Below are 20,000 nucleotides of genomic sequence, written 5' to 3'. Positions count from 1 at the left end.
AACGATACTCCTTTTCAGACAGATACAGTTATTACAGACACAGGTAATTTTGTGGACAACTCTCTTTCATTCAGTCATCAAACTTCCAATATAGTCAAGAAAACATTCTATCTAGCCCAATTAATTTCCAAGGGAATATCCTCAGGATCCAAAGAACTCATCATATTATTGAGCTCTTCCCTTATCTGACCAGTCATCAAGTACAATATCCCCTTTCATATGTACATACCCAAGCATGTTGCTCAACTGGAAGGGCTAACCAAGACAATTAAAGGCCTTAAAACCTTCAACTATCCAACAGATTAGCACTGTTTCCTTTATACTCAGTAACCTACCAGCCTCTCCCGGGTGACCTATGCCTTGTTGAGCCATGAAAGATCAAATCCTTTTTAACATATATTTCTTCAAAATCCAGTGCTCTGCGAAACAGCTGCACTAAGTTTCTAAATCTACACCAACAAGTAAGCAAGACTTGCCTCCAACTCAATGTATTCCCATCCTGTGGAGTAATGTACTACTGTAGGTCAAACAAGGTGCTCCTTTGGATACCTTTAAGATTACTGTTAATCTTTTGGACATACACAAGTTTACACCAGGGTTTTCATGTATGGTCAAGCTTCATTTGAAAAGTGTACTCTATTATGTACTCAAAAAGAGTGTCTACTTAAAAATGTATGTGCTTAGGCACTTAGGCATTTTATGATACTTCTGATCATTTACCACAGTGTCATAAGTGAGGAAAGGAGGCAAAATTAACAGGTGCTACAGGGGTGGATCTGCTATACTAATATTTATTTATGAAGCCACAAGGATATCAGGGTTTCATAAATAACTATCAGTACACTATTTGTGCTTGTGCTGAAGCTGGGTGTGTGGTCGGTGTGTGCTAGTGACTGTACCAAGGAGATGTATCTTCCTACAGTTGGGCTTTTTTTTGCCCTCATCTCATTGAAGGCCTGTTTTTTATCCTCAATTCTCCAAAGACTTTTTTTTTATCCTCAACTTTGCATTAAGGGTGCATCATTCTATGTTACATTTGCCTAGGATTGTTTCTATGCTCCTATATTCCTGTGTATTATAACAGCATAACACTGGGACCCAAAGACAAAGGGCTGCATGGTAACTGCATCCATGTTGATAGTAACAGTCATTCTACTAGCAGAAGAGAAGTAGCTGTTGTAAGGGTGGTCACATGACCTACATAATAGGCAAACTGAGGTAATGTGCCTGAGGCTATGCATGCTCATATGCCCAATAAAGTTCCTCATATCAGCAACCTAGTCACTTTGAGCAGGCCACAGAGGGCCAGTGCAGTAACTCCTATACATTTGGAGGAAAGTGGGAGATAGGAAAGCCAGAAATTATTATTGTTACGTACTTCACAGGTAAAGATTCTAGTTGTCTACTGATGTACTAGGTTCTTCATCTGTAAATATGTTGTAAGTAATTGCTATGTAAATTGCTAATCGCTATGTAATCCAATGTAACTACGGTCTGTTTATTTTAACTGTGGAGCTTTTCTCCCCGGGCCTCCACTGAAAATGGACCTACGTCCAGTCGGACACTCCCGGTCAACAAATATAAATAAATAAATAAATAAATAAATAAATAAATAAAATAAATAAAATTATACAAGAGTAAGCAGAGGAGGACACATAATGGTAACCTGAAGAAAAAGATAGGCGGGGGATGTTTTTTGGGGAGGGATGAGTGCTTATTTTTCATTTTGCGATGAGGAAGGCAGAAGGAGATGGCTGAAAGGAGTATGTAGAGGAGGTAGCAGGGGCAGGAAAAACAAACATAAAACATAAATGGAAACTGACACAGGATGTATAGGAACAAAAGAGGTGGCAAAAGTGAAGGGAAACAGACTGGTACAGGAAAACGAATTGGTGATGGGAGACTGGACTACCAATAAGGTATAGGGAGTGAGAGTGAGAGCTTCATGAGGGATAGGGCAGAATAGATAGATATATCTTATTAACACAGAGGAGAGACCTCTAAGATGTTAATCACTGCTATGGCTGACATTGTGAGCTAGCTCTGCCTTTGACTGCCAGATGGTCATGCCCAGACAGCACTATGAATCTTTCATCCATAATAGGAGATGCTAACTTCAAATATGATCACCAACTGCACCTAGTATCATGATACCCATGGGGATCTCTCCAAGCCACTCTCATAGAAGCAGCCTCCACTCCCCTCCAGAGAGGTGGTCACAGAACAACCAGCAAACTTTCCATTTTATCTTTCACAGGGGGGACCTTCATGAGGTTTATGGGTGTATAGACCCAAGAGTCAGTAAAGGATCCCCTGTTATGGAGTGGGATGACTACATCAGTTCTCCACACCTCTGGTACAGATCCACTGGAGAGGCCGGTCTGTAAGGCAGTGTCTGGTACTTACAATGAGGCAGTCTGGCACATTATCAGGACCCATGGAGTTAATGATTTTGGCCTTAGAGAGAGCACTCAAGACTTGCTCAGAAGTAATCAGAGAAGGTTGTGTGGGCAAGGTAATATGTTCTGGAAAGTTATGGAAGGTGCAGGAGTAAAGTTTGAACTGAATCTGTCAGCCAGTGGATCCTGAATGGGAAAGTATGTGTTGCTATATATTAGCCGTGTGTACACCAGGCATTAATTCTAAAAGTTTCTGACATAGCTGAAGAACACTTTGTGATTGTCCTTAGCATGGGTGGCAATTTTCAATTCATATTTTTTTTGAGGATTTGATTTTGCTTTCAAGTTCTTTAGTGATCTTTTTCAGCTATCCTCTAGATGAGTGGGTATTAAGTTTGTTCATGTGGGCTAATAGTTTCTTCCTCTTTTTGTATACTTTGTTAGTAGTAGATTCCACCACTGAGATTTATTCCCGAACTTGACATTGTGTTTATGTCATGTGGGGACCAACTCCTCAATGCATAATTTGAGATGGGCATATACATTATCCATAAATGTGGTAGTGTGCAAGATGGGATCATTGAGGTGAGGAGGGTGCATGAATTTCATCAGGTAGCAAGTTAACTGTAGAAAATTTGCCTTAAGAGTGGTCTCTAAAAGCAGAAGGGATCTGTAGTAAATCTAGTTTTACCCTCATAATGAATGTTACTGAACAGTGGTCAGATTTGCCAAGTGATGCAGTAACTGAAGGGGTTGAGCTTGGTGGAAGGGGGGATTGATGAGAATTAGACCGAATATTTTAGTACCCCTACTTGGTTTAAGAAGTCCAGGAATCTTTGTCCATGGGCAGATAGTTGAAATCACTCAAGAGAATAGTTTTGGGTTGAATTGGGAGGGATGTCAGTTTGTTTAGATGTGCATTGAGGGCTGCAGAGGACAAGGTGAGGATACTGTAGTTTGCTGTCAAGAAGGGGGTACAGTAGTTTGTTAAGGAGGGGGTACGGTAGATTGCAGTCAAGGAGGAAGTACGGTAGTTTGCTGTCAAGGAGGGGGTATGGTAGTTTGCTATGATGTAGTATTGAGTTTATTTACAGTGAGAAGGATATGGAGGAGTTCAAACTCATTTTCCTTCCTTAAAGAATACAGACACTCCCCTTTGAATAGCACCATTGTTTTCAGTGTTGGGTCTGAAAAGTGTGGTAGGCATTGAAACTCTGCAGTGCAGTGGTACTATCACTATAATAAACCATGCTTCAGTAACTGCACAGATAATATGTTCAAGTATTAGAAATGTCTCTAAGGCATACAGTTTCCTGTTTAGGCTTCTAGCATTGAGCGGCGCTGGCTTTTTGTAATCTTGATTTCATCTGGCTAGTTAGGTAACCTGAGGAGAGCGACCTTGCCTATAAAGGCATTATTGATGAAGAAAATGTCCTGGCCAGTATATGGAAGTCATGAGGAGGGAGGTGCAGGCCATCCCTTGCAAATCAATTAGGGGTGCCAGTCTTCAAATACCAGGCATATATATATTTGTACAGGTCTACTTCTGTATAGTGAAAATCCACAATAACAAAGACTGGAAGATCGAGACAAGGACAAAACTGAAAATCACAAACCTTTTAGGTATTCTTATGGCAAGTACACACTTGTCCGAACTTGGAAGTTATGCCTTTTCTCCACTGTAGTGCAATCCTGGAGTTGGTATATATAGTTGGGGAGTGGGTGTTATATGGTGCACTGTGTATTAATGTTGTGTTGAGCAAGTGTTTACTTGCCCTGGGAATACTTATCCGGGTTGTAATTTTTAGTTTCGTACTTCTCATCTCAATCTTCCACTCTTCAGTATTGTGGATTTTTGATATACAAATGTTGACCCATAAATATCTATATGTATAATATATACACATACATATATATATATATATATATATATATATATATATATATATATATATATATATATATATATACACATATATATATATATATATATATATATATATATATATATATATATATATATGACTCCCCTTGAGTGACACCAAAAGCTAAGCCACTAGTTAAAGTTGATTAGTAATTACCATTTGATTATATTGTGTCATCATTTTTGGTGATGGTAGAATACTGCTCCATGTTAGGTTCACACTATTAGCCAGCACCATGGCATAGTTACACTATCCCTACCTGAGGAAACTGAAAAGACCTTGATACCCGGCAGATGCTGGAGGTGGGAGTTAAACCGAAGGCATCATTCCATTTCTCTGTCAGGAGTGCACCAGACTGATATTTTCACGTGTCAGTAACACATTACTATACCTGTGTGCAAGCTCACTGTAAGCTCAGGGACGCTTAACGACAGCAGATCTCCTGTACAGTCATATATGGGACACAGGTAGAAGTCATGTCATCCTAGGTATGTTTGTCTGTTTGCATTCTTTGCATTAGCTGATATCTGTATTAGATCACAGGAAAGTGGGATTGTCACATATTAGTTGTGTTATACATAGCTGTTTATCTGTCAGCTTTCAATGGTGCTGTGATTATGGGGTTGTACACTATAGAACATGCATACCTGATAACAGAGCTGCATTGGACACTGATGATGATAGCAGCCTTATAGTAGCACAGTCTGCGGGTGTGATGCAGTTCTTGGCAGTGGTGAATGTGGAGGGCACAATACCACCCACACCCATTGTCTGTGAAATTGCCCCACTCCAGAAGCTGTCGTAGGACAGATCATTCCTGACAACCTTCTCAGAGATCACCTTTGTCCCTTGCCCATGTACCTACTGGGTACTGTGTAGCCTTAATGGGACATGTGTTGGGAGTAATGGGCTCAGCATAGCTCTGAACTTCATGGTTCATAAAATCTGGACAAAGCCAAAATAATGGGGAGACAAATCCCTAAAAATAGGGACACATTTTAAATATTGCTCTTATAAACTTAGAAGGTGGCTAGAATAAAAGGCTTTGAGTTACCATGCATTTTCTGAAGGATGTGAAGTCTGAAACTCAAATGACTGTCATTATTTAGTGAATTCAGTTCTCACTGATTTGATACAAAAGTCCTGAAAATCACAATTTGTTTGAGGAACAGACCAAAAATATGAGGCAAAAATCTGTAAAGCTGAGAGGTATAAGGGCCAGTAGTAGGCATTGCCATGGCTCCAGCTCATTTCCTGATCTAGGTGCCACAGTGTGAATTACATAATGGATGCACAAGGGTGTCATCCAGGCACAGGCAGATGCATTTAATGCCATGGTAGATGTTAAAGGTATACTTTGTGTCCAGAGGAATGACCTACATGGGTTATCACCCAAATTACTGGCATGTTTGACAGGCACATGGGTGCGGTTACTGCTACCATAGGCTAGTTTATTCTAGATGGTAGGTCTGGCACTGTTCCCATGGCTGCTACTCATCTCCATCCACTGTAGGCCCACTCCACAATACAGGTCAAGGACATTTACTGCTACTGTCTCCTCACCACACACCACTGAGTGCTGATAACAATGACATTTCTCAGAGAGATCCAGCCATCATGGCTTGCATTATTCCCACCTGATGTCCCAGAACACGTCTTACACACACACACACACACACACACACACACACACACACACACACACACACACACACACACACACACACACACACACACACACACCTATTGCAAATACATCTGTCCCTAGAACCCATTCTAAACAAGTACCCAGTACTATTGGACACCTACCTGTCTCAGGAAGCACTACCCGCTCACTTCACAGTATACCAGTTTCTTCTTCTCCTGGCCAAATCACATCCATTTCACAGCCTTAGCCCAATACCACTGTGCCCACTGCTGATTCCTGTTATTGTTCCATTCCGCACTTGTGCATATAATGACAGTGGTGACTGCCTCACTGCTGTGTTATCTGGATAGATGATGTCTGATGAACAGCATGGTCATTCACTGCACTGTACAGCATAGCCTGGGTGCAGTATTGTAATACACCAGCTTTAATCTTTGTTGTTACTTATCTGTCCCATGGCTGTGGACTACATACAACCTCTCTGACAGTGTTGAAGAGTATTTCACCCACCTCTGCCTTGTATGGTCTTCTTCTGTAGTCAGGTCCTCCATACAATCCTTAACTGGCACCCTCCAACTCTGACTTCAGTCAGTCTGTCTTCTGATGGCAATCCCCTGCTGTACCTGTCTGCATATCACTATGATGAGCAGCAAATATCTCTCTGCAGGTGTCCATAGCATAGTGCAGGGCACCACTAACAGTACCTAAGTAGCAGAAGCAGGCCTTCATCAATCCAACCACACTATCAGCTGTGTTGTGGGTCTGTGACAGTGTGGTGTTGTATTGCATCTCAGTCATAGTCTGTGAATGTCATATCACTCTCATAATCCATAGCTCCAGAACATATCCAGTATGTCAAATATGATGTTCCTGTGGGAGGTCACTCCACCCAAACCAGTGATATAATTTAGATGTGCGCCTGATGTTTGAAACACAGGATCTGCCTGGATGGCACACAGATGCTTTGTATATAATACCCCGTGCATTGCACATGACCTGGTGATTGCTGGAGTGGAAACCTTTTTGAATTATACACCATTGCCCATGTACCCCAAGCAGGGCATTGATAGTGATGTGGGTGAAATCATTGTCCCCTAGAAATTCAATGAAGCAAGCAGTTTTGTATAATTCCTTCATAGTTGTTTCCTTCCCCTATGCTCCTTTAGAACCACATATGCTCCTCCATATGCTTTAGTATAACATTGAGGAACTGATGTAGTATATGTAAGGCAGATGCCTGTGACACACCCACAGTACTCACTGATGGCCACTGGAAGACCCATATGGCAAGTACTGTCAAAGTTACACATACTTTAGTGTCCATAGCCATGCTTCCCTTTGTATTCCATGTGAAGACAGCACATGCTTACCAGCCACCAAAGGTTCATAGGTTAATAGATTCTTGCTAGGTTTATGGTCAGCATCCCTCAGTACCGGTGAGAGACTATAAATGCCCCCATTAAGTGGATGTTCTCTACATATACCCAGTGCAAACTTGTGAACACCCATCCAGTCATCCAAACTGGTTCTAAAGGTTACTAGGGAAGTACTCTGCTTAACAGGTAAAAATAGTCTATTCCAGAAATGGGGGAGACACTGCATTAGGTATCTGTCATGTCATATGATGCTGTCAATGTGGATGTGCAGGCTTAGGTCTGTCAAACAGGTGCTTCTTTACCACTGGCCCTTTTTAGGAGAAGGAGTTTGGAGCGCTGGGTCATTCATAGTATAGAAGGCTAAGCAGAGGTCAACCCTCATGAGTCTACATGATACTTAGACTAAAAGCCCTCTACTATCAGATTAGCTTGGGCTACTGAAACCTGAGATCTTTTTTGTGTGGAAGTGCTGAGGTCTCTCAATCTGGTTTATTTGCATAGTGAGATACATGTAGAAGAGTGCATTGTATTCAATGATGCACCTGACAAGGGATGCATAAAGTGAGACTATAACCTCTGTGGACCTTGAGGACAAGGATAAGCAGTGCAAAATAGAAGGATTTTCTACCCACCACAGAAACATGGTAGTCAAAGGACAGTCTGTCATCAGCATACTTACCCAAATCTCTGATGATGGTGTCACATTTAAGGAGAAAGTTATCTACATGGTAAGCAGAAGTAATGCTAGATTTACCAAAGGAATCTATACTATATTTGGGTGTTGATGGTAAGCCTGTGAATAATACACCAAGCATTCATTTAGTCCAGCCTTTGTTAGGAAATGTAAGTATTAGAATATGATTTAATAACCTCTTCCAGTTTGCAATCATCTTTGTACCCATTGCTTGGATGTTGTTTGAGATATTTTGCAGGTACCTTAATCTTTATGGGCACCCTACGCTGTTTTAAGTCCTGTGTTTCTAAAGTATAGCCAAACAATTCACTTTTGTCATACTGACAAGGTCATAAAAGGTTCAAAACATGGAATTTCTTCAGCTATTGGGTTTTGCTTTATTGTCCTGAATGTACTAGTAATTACTTAAAAAGTAAAAAGTTATGAGCATTCTGAAGCCATGCAAAAAAAACACTGGTATCTCCTTAAAGGGTTATCTGCATACATAGCTTCCACTACAGGGGTTTTATAGGTTCATATGTTCATAGGTTTATACTAGGCTATCTGCCCTGGGGCATTTACAAACCTAGCCAGAGTGTGTTTGGCTTTTGCCACCCTTTTAGATCGGTTTACTGTGCCTCTGTAGAGTAGGTCACAGAAGATAGCCATTTTAAGGTTAGTTTACTGTGCCCCTGTCTAGCAGGGACACAGAAGAGATCCCAGGGGTGAACGTACGATCTCCCATCCACTCGTCAAGATTTCTCTTGAAGAAGGTCAGTGAGGGGCTCTGCCTAACATGGACTGGGATTCTGTTCCAGAGTGAGGGCAGCCTCTGGGATATGAATCTGTCCCTCCAGCATGTCCTATTTTTTTCTGTGCTGAGGTTTAAGTCCCTGGAGCGTGTAGCTCTAAGGGATTTGGATTTCCTGAGGTGGAGCATGTCCATTAATTCTGGGTTGGACATGGCTTTATTCGTCAGGCATAGATCACCTCTGAGTAGGCGGTAAGCAACTGAGTAGAGCTGGAGTTTCTTTAGCCGAATTGCATAGGGCATCTGTTTGAGTCCCTTGATCCTCTTGGTGAGATACTTTTGGGGCCTCTCCAGTTGCTGCAGGTGTCGGGTAAGGTACATCCCAAATGGGGCATTGTATTCAATTATGGGCCTGATGAGTGATGAGTAGAGGAACACAATGACCTCTCTTGTTCTAGATGTGAACCCTTTCATGATATGGTGGGCTATATAGAAGGTCTTTCTAACCACTCTGGCAATGTGATTGTCAAAAGAGAGGTTTCTATCTACTTGGGTCCCCAAATCCCTAATTACTTCTTCCATACATAATGGATTACCACCTATGTGGTAATTTGTGGGCACTTTGTTTTTCCCGAAGGGGATGACTATGCACTTTTTTGCATTTAGCTTAAGGCCATGGCTCTGGCAACAGTTATCCATCTCTGTGAGACCCTTTTGGAGGATGCTTGTGTCAGCTGGGGAGTCGATTATGGTGCCCAGCTTGCAGTCATCTGCGGACTTGGTCAGCCATAGTCCTCCCGTATTAGCCTGTACCTCAGAGAAGTATATACCGAACAAGAGAGGTCCCAGGACTGAGCCTTGTGGGATGCCACTTGTAACTGGTTTGGAGTCTGACATGGCACCTGCAATACTGACCATGTGGGTTCTATCCCTGAGCCAGTTTGCAACCCATCTTGTGACATAGGGGTTGATATTTAAGCTGGTGAGCTTATTTATGATGCCCGAGTGGGGTATTGTGTCAAAGGCTTTTTTGAGGTCCAGGTAGGCCATGTGGACTACCTTCCCTTCATCTATGGCCTTGGTAACTGTTTCAAAGAAGTCAACCAGGTTCAAGAGGCAATATCTGCCCTTAACAAAGCCGAATTGGGTGGGATCCAGTGTCTGGAGGTTACCAATGTCCTTGTTTATGAGTTCCATGATGATACGCTCCATAGCTTATAGGGTGATAGTTTCCTGGGTCCGTTGTGGTACCACCTTTGTGGAGCAGGACCACTGTTGCTGTACGCCATTCCTTGGGTACATATCCTGTAGCAAGGCTGAGACTGAACAGTGACTTTATGTGAGGGTTTAGTTCTTCTTGTAGCTCGTGTAAATGCAGCCCGGGACACCGTCTGGTCCCATTGATGCTGTGTTTTTTGCTTTGGAGAGGGCAGCTCTCACCTGTGCATTTGTGATGTCAGGGAGGCTACATTCTGTCGGGATAGACATTTGGTCTTTTGGGGGGGAAGGGAGGAAAAACTTTGCACTGAACCTGTCTGCCAGGATATTGGCAATGTCTGTGTGATCAGTGCATTTTTTGTCATTTTGTACTAACTCAGAGCATATCTGGCAGTTGCCCCCCAGATTCCTGACATAACTAAAGAAGGCCTTGTGATTATCTTTAGTGTCTTGTGCAATTTTTCTTTCGAAGCTGGCCTTAGACAATTTTATGAGGGATCGTAGTTTCTTGCTAGTACTGATCAGAGATGCCTTCCCTTTTTGGGATTTTGCTCTATCATGTAGTAGCTTCCTCCTTCTGTTGTATAGCTTATTTATGGCCGGAGTCCACCAGACTGGTCTCCTGCCTTTGGAGGAGTGAGTCTTGGTTTTATTTGGGATAGCATGATCCATGCATTCCTGTAGGTGTCCATAGAATGCATTTGTAAAGGATTCTGCTGTTTAGGCAGTATTTTCCACTGGCCCGGTGGCTTTGAAGGATTCCACCTTGGTTTTGAGAAGTGTGAAATTTGCTTTTGAGAAATTTTTCACCGTGATTTCTTGGCTGGGGGTGGGGATGGGATATGGATGTCCAGTGAGACTAATTTATGGTCTGATCTTACCAATGAGGGACATACCTCTGGTGTGGAACACAGAGTCCCCACGTTGGTGATGACCAGGTCCAATATGTTATCCCCTCTTGTGGGAGTGGTGACCAGTTGTTCCATAGCATTTGAGTTTATAAATTCTAGGAACCATTGGGCAAGGGTGTTGGGGCTTAAGTAGTTTTCCCAGTCGATGTTTGGGTAGCTGAAGTCACCCAATATTATTGTGTTTAGAGAGACCTTCATATTCTCCAGTGTTCTCAGGAAGGCCGGATGGGGTTCCTGAGTTTGGGAGGGTGGTCTGTAGCAGGCTACAAACTGAAAGGCAGTTTTTCCCACTGTTAACTGTACATGGATGGTCTCCGATGCTTCGTGTAGTGCCACTAACCTGGAGGTATGGGTATCTTTGATGAATATGTATACTCCCCCTCCTTTTGTGGTTCGGTCTGAGTTTTGGGGCCGAAAAGCATGGTATGAGGTATAACCTGGTAGTGATGGGGTGCTCTCTGGGGCCTTGAACCAGGTCTCTGTCACTGCACAGATATCGATATTCTCCATACTGAGGAGAGCCTAGAGTGCGTGCATCTTGAGGTTTAGACTTCTGGCATTGAGCAGCATTACCCTTAGTTTTTTTTTTTTCTTGTGCTGTCTAAGGAGGTGGGTTTGTCTTTTGAGCCTTGCCTAAAAATGGCACTATGGGGGTGGCAAGAGCCTTAGCCAGTATTCGAAAGCCCAGGGGTGACAGGTGCAAGCCATCTCTAGCGAAGCAACGTGGCTTGTCAAGCATGTCATTCCAGGCTGACAGACACTGAATCCCCTTAGAATGACACCAATACTTTAGCCAATTGTTAAAATTGATCATTTTGTCTTTATACTGTGACATCATTCTTGGTGAAGGCAAGATGCTACTCAAGGTCAGGGTCATACCAGTCTGGGCTACATGATCAGAGAGCTCCTCTATGTCTCTTTTCATGTAGTCCAGGGAGGTACATCTCAGGTCATTCACACCAGCATGGACAATGACGGAGTCATATTTGTACTTGCTTTGGAGTGACCTGAGTGCTTGTGTTATGTGGCGGATCCTGGCACCCGACAGGCAGCTTACAGTGACCTTCTCCTTGTTCAGTCTGGTGAGAGGGACGTCAGTGTGTCTAACAATAGAGTCCCCTATTAGAAGTGTGTTAGGTGTGTTGTTTAGCCTTAAGGGCTGTGGCTATGTGGCACACTGACTTTGTGAAATATGTGATACGTGGGTATTGTTGCGGGGTAGCGGTTGTTTGGATGTCTGCTTTGTAGTTCTCTGCTGCATTGGCAGATTTTTATTTAGAGCCTCCGAGTATGTTTTTGTGTGTTTATGTGTTTGGTTTGCTGATGTGATAGGTCTATGTGAGACTGGAATAGTGGTGTGTGTGGTTACCTTCTTCTCTTGACTGACTGTGCCAGTACTGGGTTGAGAGAGTTCAGCCTCCAGTTTGGCTATATAGTTGCATCTCTCACATATATTTGAGTTTGGTGGGAGGAGGAGAGGGTGGTCTGTGTACATAAAGCAGTTGTAACATTGCCTCAAGATACCCAGATTCACCAGCTGGACTGGAGAGTAAACCCAAAACTGACTATTGGACATGCCAGAACAGTATAGGGAACAGTTTTTTGACTGATCAGAAAGGACCAATAGGGAGCCAAGTACTTATAAGGAATATAAGAGGGTGTAGTGCTTTAATTAGTGTTTACTTATAAGATTACTTATAAGATCAAGTGCAGGGCTTTAGAATTAAAATAGAGTGCTTACTTTGAGATTTAGAACAGTTCTAAGGGAAAAAGTGAAGAGCAGACTTTGTGGAGCCGGGAATACTTTAAACCCAATTAAGAGGCATTGTCCGATGCTGCGCTCTGTGCAAAATCGTGCAAAAGCGGGTTTTAAGGCAGGGAACTTGAAAGAGCTGGGAATTAGCCCAAAAAGTTTCTAGACAGTAACCACTCCTACAGGGGCAGGTAGGCAGTTCAGTGTTAATCACTGCCACTGATGAACACAGAGACTTCCCTTTAGCCCAAGCAAGCACTGGCCTCCAAGAAACTTACAAACAGTTCAGAACAGCAAATCTGTAACTGAACTTTTTAAATTTCAGAAAGTGGGAAAAAAGGCAAGATTTTTTTTGTTTTAGTTTAAAGGTAGTAGAGATACACAAGTAGCAAAATAGTCAGAACAGTGCAATGACCAAACACTTGAGTGCTAGGCCAGAGCCAAGTAAAATGCCATTTTAAGAAAAAAAGAAAAAGATTTTAAATTAAGCGCAACACAGGAAATGCAGTAAACAGGCTCTAGATGTGTTCTAAATACTGTTTCTAATACAGATATCAACTTTAGCAAGCCGGAAAACGCCAAAAAGTAGGCGGCAAAGCAGAAATTGTAAACAAAAATTCAGAAGAAAATACTTAAAATCTCAAAAGTGGCTCCTTTCTTCTCTCAGCATTTTCTCCCCTTGGTAGGTGCTTCAGCAACAACCATCAAGCCTGGAAATATGTCAAAACCACGAGGCAGCAGGGTTTTAAGATAGAGAGATCAAGGAGTTTGGAATTGACCCAAAATGGCCAATAAAACTACAGTTTCTAGCAGTAACCACTCCTACATGGGCAGGCAGGCTGTTCAGTGTTAATCACTGCCACTGATGAACACAGAGACTTCCCTTTAGCCCAAGCAAGCACTAGCCTCAAAGAAACTTATAAACAGTTCAGAACAGAAAATCTGTAACTGAACTTTTTAAATTTCAGAAAGTGGGAAAATAAGCAAGATTTTTTTGTTTCTTTCTTTTAGTTTAAAGGTAGCAGAGATACACAAGTAGCAAAATAGTCAGAACAGTGCAATAAATGACCCCACACTTGAGTGCTAGGCCAGAGTCAGGTAAAATGCAATTTTAAGAAAAAAAAAAAAAAAACATTTTAAATTAAGTGCAACTCAGGAAATGCAGTAAACAGGCTCTAGATGTGTTCTAAATACTGTTTCTAATACAGATATCAACTTTAGCAAGCCGGAAAACACCGAAAAGTAGGCGGCAAAGCAGAAATTTTAAACAAAAAATCAGAAGAAAATACTTAAAATCTCAAAAGTGGCTCCTTTCTTCTCTCAGCATTTTCTCCCCTTGGTAGGTGCTTCAGCAACAACTATCAAGCCTGGAAAGATGACAAAACCACGAAGTAGCAGGGTTTTAAGAGAGAGAGAGATCAAGGAGTTTGGAATTGACCCAAAATGGCCAATAAAACTACAGTTTCTAGGCAGTAACCACTCCTACAGGAGCAGGCAGGCTGTTCAGTGTTAATCACTGCCACTGATGAACACAGAGACTTCCCTTTATCCCAAGCAAGCACTGGCCTCCAAGAAACTTACAAACAGTTCAGAACAGCAAATCTGTAACTGAACTTTTTAAATTTCAGAAAGTGGGAAAAAAGCAAGATTTTTTTTGTTTTTTTTGTTTTAGTTTAAAGGTAGCAGAGATACACATGTAGCAAAATAGTCAGAACAGTGCAATAAACGACCCCACACTTGAGTGCTAGGCCAGAGTCAGGTAAAATGCAATTTTAAGAAAAAAAATTTTTAAATTAAGTGCAACACAGGAAATGCAGTAAACAGGCTCTAGATGTGTTCTAAATACTGTTTCTAATACAGATATCAACTTTAGCAAGCCGGAAAACACCGAAAAGTAGGCGGCAAAGCAGAAATTTTAAACAAAAAATCAGGAGAAAATACTTAAAATCTCAAAAGTGGCTCCTTTCTTCTCTCAGTGTCCCCCCCCCCCCTTGGTAGATGCTTCAGCAACAAAACAAACTGAAAGGTCTAATTTAGCTGATTCTTCCTTGCAGTTGTTACTGAATGGTTTCTCTGTGTCACCTTTTTACTCTTTGCTTGGATGTTGTTTGGGATAATTTGCAGGTACTTTAATATTTATGGGCATCCTACTGGGTTTTAAATCCTGTTTTGTAAAGTACAGCAAAACAATCCAGTTATTCTGCACAGGTATGGTTATAAAAAGTCCAAAACATTGTGTGTCTACAGCTAGCGGGGTTTTACTTTATTGGTCTGAATGTATCCATTAATGTACCATTAAAAGGTAAAACTCATTGGTGTCCTGAAGCCATGTATCTGAAACACTGGTATGTCCTTAAAGGGTCATAAGCATATATCCCATGGGCCTGCACTACAGGAGTTTAATTTATTACACAGTGGAGGCTCTAGCTTGGGTGAGTCTTTCTTGAGTGGTTTGCCTGTGTAGCATTTTTCCCTTTGCTTGGATCGGCATGAATATTAGCAATTTGCTTGGGGTCAGAGAAGGAGGTGTCATTACAGATGAGCTCAAAGGAGGTACCATTATAGATGAGTTCACTATGGAGTTACTGATTACTTCTGAGCTTTCTAATATAATTGAAGAATGGCTCATTGTTGTCTTTTGAATTAGTAGCATCACTAACTTTATAGTTGGCCATATTTTCACAGTCTTACATGTAAAAGAAGATTGCAGACAGTGGGACTCTATGCAGTGCCTCTGTGAAACTGTATGCGTGGGACTGTATACAGCACGTCTGTGGACTGTACACAGTGTGTCTGTGGGACTGTATAAAGTACCTCTCTGTATGCAGTGCCTCTGTGGGACTGTATGCAGTGCCTCAGTGGGTCACATTTGCCGTGCCTTAGTTTGTGATGGAACTTGTTCTGCAACAGCTACACTCTAATAAGAATGGAGTATTATTACAAAGTGTCAGACACCTCATTTGTAGACCCAAAGGAAAAAAAATGGTCAGAAAGAGGGAAGTTAAAAGAATTTATCTCCCTTACTTAGTACTTATAACATAAATATATTTTGTACAGGGCACGGTTTCAATTTGTAGTGGATCATGCACTGATCTATCATTTTAATTCATAACCTAAATTGCCATGTCATGAGTAAAAGTGTATTAGGCATATTATATAGGCTGCAGTTAACATCTAGTTTTGAGAACTAGGATCGGATCATACCTTACTATTAGATTTGTATTTTTCATCACTCTAAATTTTCAGGAACCTTGCTATTCCAAAACAATTATACAGCTAAATGTTTTGTTAAGTAACATATCTTATGTTCTTGTTCCTTCAGAGATCAATGCGACAGTGAGACTGAAGTACATTTATAATGGGATGGTCGAAGTTCTAGTCGGTGATTCCTGGGTACCCATCTGCTGGGATTCATGGAATAAGACTGACGGCAATGTTATTTGTCGACAGGTGGCAAACTTGTCAGCAGTATCCATAAGTGCAGTTCCATACCCAACAGCAACCAGATGGATTGATAATGTTGCATGCTGTGGCAGTGAGGAGGCATTTTCAGACTGCCCAATGGTGTATGGCCAGAAAATATGTGCAAGTGGACAGGCTGCAGCTGTTTCGTGTAAAGGTATGACATTTTCACTGAAATCTTTGCCAGTGACCTTTGATTATATGTCCTTAGACAGCTACTATCCAAATTTAACATATAATGAGCAATTATATTATATTATATTATATTGGGTCTACTTCAAATGACTGAAAACTCATTTCACAGAATTTCATTTGACTAAGACCAAATTACCTAATTTTCAAAATACTGAAAACTCATTTCACTGAATTTTAAGCCATAGACATGATGTGGGTTTCCCTTCACCTGTGACTTGCTTGTCATAAAAAGAATTACTGTAAATTAAAGTGCTGACTGTCAGAATACCAATAGTCATGTAGAAGGTATTGTTGTAGTGTTTCTAAATGTGGGTATGTCTCTTTACATTTTTATGTGAAGTATCTAAAGTAATATGGTGGATATTTTGTGTGTCCCCAGCAGTAGTGGCAGCGTGTAGAGTACTGTAAGGCAAATAAAAGGTATACGCCCTTTTCCCAACTGTAGTGCAATCCTAGAGTTTATGCCGCAGTGGTTAGCATTTTCACCTCACAGGAAGAGGTTCTCCCATTCGATTCTCAGCTGGAGCGCCTTCTGTGTGGAGACTGCATGTCCTCCCCGTGACGTTAAAGACATGCAGGTAGGTGCATGAATGGGCGTGCCTTCTTTGAAGGTTGGGCATCAGGCTGGCAACTTGTTGCCGTAAAAATCCACTGCCAATCATTAGCGGACAGGAGTTCCACTGTGGTGACCCCTAACCGGGAAAAGCTGAAAGACAGCGTGCGATCCTACAATTTCTATATATAGTTAGGGAGGTGGGGCACACAGCCCCTCACCTAGCTTGGTTTTATATTGTACACTTTCTGTTAAGAAGATGAGTAAGTAGTTTTTAAGTTCTGGAAGGAGTTAGTCACTGGTGTTGTAAGTGGGCATGTCTATGGTTTAAAATTTAGTACTTTGAAATTCAGCATTGTAAGCTTTCAGTAAAATGAGATGCAGTGAAATGAGTTTTCAGTATTTTGAAAATTAGGTAATTTGGTCTTGGTCAAATGAAATTCTGTAAAATGAGTTTTCAGACATTTGAAGTAGACCCATTATATTATATTATATTATATTGTATTATATTATATTATATTATATTATATTATATTATATTATATTATAGATGCAAGAGCTGAGCAAAAATCCTAAAAAATGGCTAGCAGGAAGGCTTGCCTTACCATAAAAAAAGAATGGCTCAGCAACAAGAAGTCAGTGTAGTACATCAGAAATCACAACAGAACAAGCACCATTATTCTTAAAAAACAAGAGTTGATGCTATAAATGCTTCTGTCCAAACTCATTTGAGTTTGCTGTCATTACTTAGAATGGGCTCCCAACAGGTTATTGTCTTCTAGATTTAATGTAGTAGTGACAGGAGGGTCCCATTCCATCAGAATACTTGGGCCAGGTCTGACGGGGTGGTATGATGGTGAGCTGGCAGGGGACAAAGCGTACATTTCTTAATGGCACACATGCATGTTATATAGTGGGAATGCAGAACTGGTGTTGGTGGGATAAGGAAGTTTTTCGTTTTCCCTACTTTTGTACTTTGGTGAATCTTAGAAATATCATATTTACAGACATGGGGGTATGTGTGGTGCAGGGGGCTTGCTCCTCCATGTAACATTGTTTTATTATGACTGCTTGATTACACTGCAGAATATTGAGGTAATTAAGTTTCCCCCACAACTGTACTATCTCACAGATAGTAAATTATGAGAGGTGGGGTATAACATTGTTTTTGAATTCTTTTGAGTTTTCTGATGGGTTGGGACTTGATCAGTTAGTTGTAATTGACCAAGTCCTGATCAACAGTTTAATAAAATCAACTGTCTAATAAATAATCAATATGTAGTCCTTCTTGAGAAAAACAGTAAAATCAATATCCCATCCACATCTGACTTAATCAATTAATAAAACTGAAATTGTAACTGCAAATAAAAGTGAAGTGATGCAGACTGCAGCTTCAGCAATTTGAATACAAGGTCATAAGTCATAGTGATGCAGACATCAGCATGCTGTTTAAAGAGGAAAAAGTACTTTACATGAAGTGAAATATATTTTTAAAATGCATACATTGTATAATGTAACACAGTGTCCGGCATGAGGAGATTCATCCTTACCACCAGCAGGACTGATGGCAGGTGTTAAGTAGCCTCACACCTAGACCATTCAGGCTACTCCTTTATAATTCACTGGACAAAGGCCTTCTTTTTAGTTTTGTAAAATATCAAATTACAGAAGCAAAATAAAAATAGAGTCCAAAGCTGGTGTCAGTTAACTATACTCCTATATTAATAGGATCATAGGATCATAAGAAGTTACTAGGCTAATGGCCTTAGGGCCCTTACAAGTCTAGTCAAGTTATACCCTTATTTCCATGATCAGCACTGATTTCCCCATCCAAGGGGGATACAGGTGGAACCCCCAGGTGAATTTACGGTTACCCAGCTAATCGTCCCGATGGTGTTTGAAGAGGGCCAGTGAGGTGCTCTGTTTAAAATGAAATGGGAGTCTGTTCCTAAAGTGTGTTAACCTCTGGGAGACAAGTCTGTCCCTCCAGCAGGTTCTGTTAATGTCACATACCAGGTTAAGGTCTTTAAAGTGAGTAATCTGTGTACCATTTGACTTGGGGATATGCAGCATTTCCAAAAAAGTGGGGTCAGAGATCGCCTTATATGCAAGGCAGAGATTACCTCTGAGTAGTCTGTATGAAACAGAATAAAGTGACAGCAATTTCAGATGATCCACATAGAATAGATGCTGAAGACCTTGAATTTTCCTTGTAGGGAACCTCTGTGGTCTATCCAATTGCTGCAGATGCTTGGAAAGGTACATACCAAAATAGGCACTGTATTGAATTATTGGCCTGATGAAGGAAGAGTACCGGGAGATTATAACTTCTTTTTTTTCTGGAGGAAATGCTCTTACTTATGAGATAAGCAATACAGAATGCCCTTCTTACCACTGTGGAGACATGGTGATCAAAGGTAAGGTTGCTGTCAACCTGTGTGCCCAGGTCTGTCACTACTGAATGCATACTTAGGGTGCTGTTATTGTTGTGGTAGTTAGTAGGAACATCACTCTTACTGAATGGGATGATAATATATTTTTTGCATTGAGTTTAAGGCCATGAGTTTGGCACCAGTCATTTGTTTGCATAAGACCCTCTCATAGGATGCTGACATCATTTGGAGATCCTATGACCACTCCCAGTTTGCAGTCATCAGCAAACTTTGTCAGCCACAGACCTTTAGTTTTTGCTTGTACTTTGGAGAAATAGATTCCAAACAGTAGGGGTAACAGGACTGATCCCTGAGGAATACCACTGGTTACAGATCTGCTATGGAAAATGGATTCCCATATTTTGACTATATGTGTTCTATTAGTGAGCCATTTAGTGACCCATCTAATGATATAAGAGTTGACACCTAGCTACGTGAGTATGTCAGTGATGCCTGAGTGGGGGCTAGTGTCAAAGGCCTTGGCTAAGTCTAGCTAGGCTGTATGCATAGATTTCTCTTCATTCTGGGCCTTGGTGACCGTCTTGAAAAAGTCCACCAGGTTTAGCAGGCATAATCTCCCTTTGACAAATCCAAACTGAGTAGGATCAAGTGTTTAGAGATTATCTATATCTTTCTTGATAAGGTCCATATTCACTCCCTGGCCTTGCAGATAAGGCCAGTCAGGTTCATAGGTATGTAGTTCC

At 41.2% G+C, this 20,000-nt stretch overlaps 1 protein-coding gene across 1 annotated transcript in view; it reads left to right on the top strand.

Annotated features, from left to right (window-relative positions):
• The window catches only part of LOC122809287 (deleted in malignant brain tumors 1 protein-like), a 471,120-nt gene that overhangs the window by 312,065 nt on the left and 139,055 nt on the right, over nucleotides 1-20,000 (top strand). Inside the window, exon 4 of the mRNA XM_044080667.1 lies at nucleotides 15,977-16,273. Within this exon, the coding sequence (XP_043936602.1) occupies nucleotides 15,977-16,273 (297 nt within the window). The remainder of the gene's footprint in view (nucleotides 1-15,976; nucleotides 16,274-20,000) is intronic.

Source organism: Protopterus annectens, chromosome 1.part1 (genome assembly GCF_019279795.1).
Source record: "Protopterus annectens isolate FY-2018-M chromosome 1.part1, PAN1.0, whole genome shotgun sequence".
NCBI lineage: Eukaryota > Metazoa > Chordata > Ceratodontiformes > Protopteridae > Protopterus > Protopterus annectens.
Note: the sequence above shows the minus strand (reverse complement) of the source record. Positions and strands in the feature narration are given on the sequence as shown.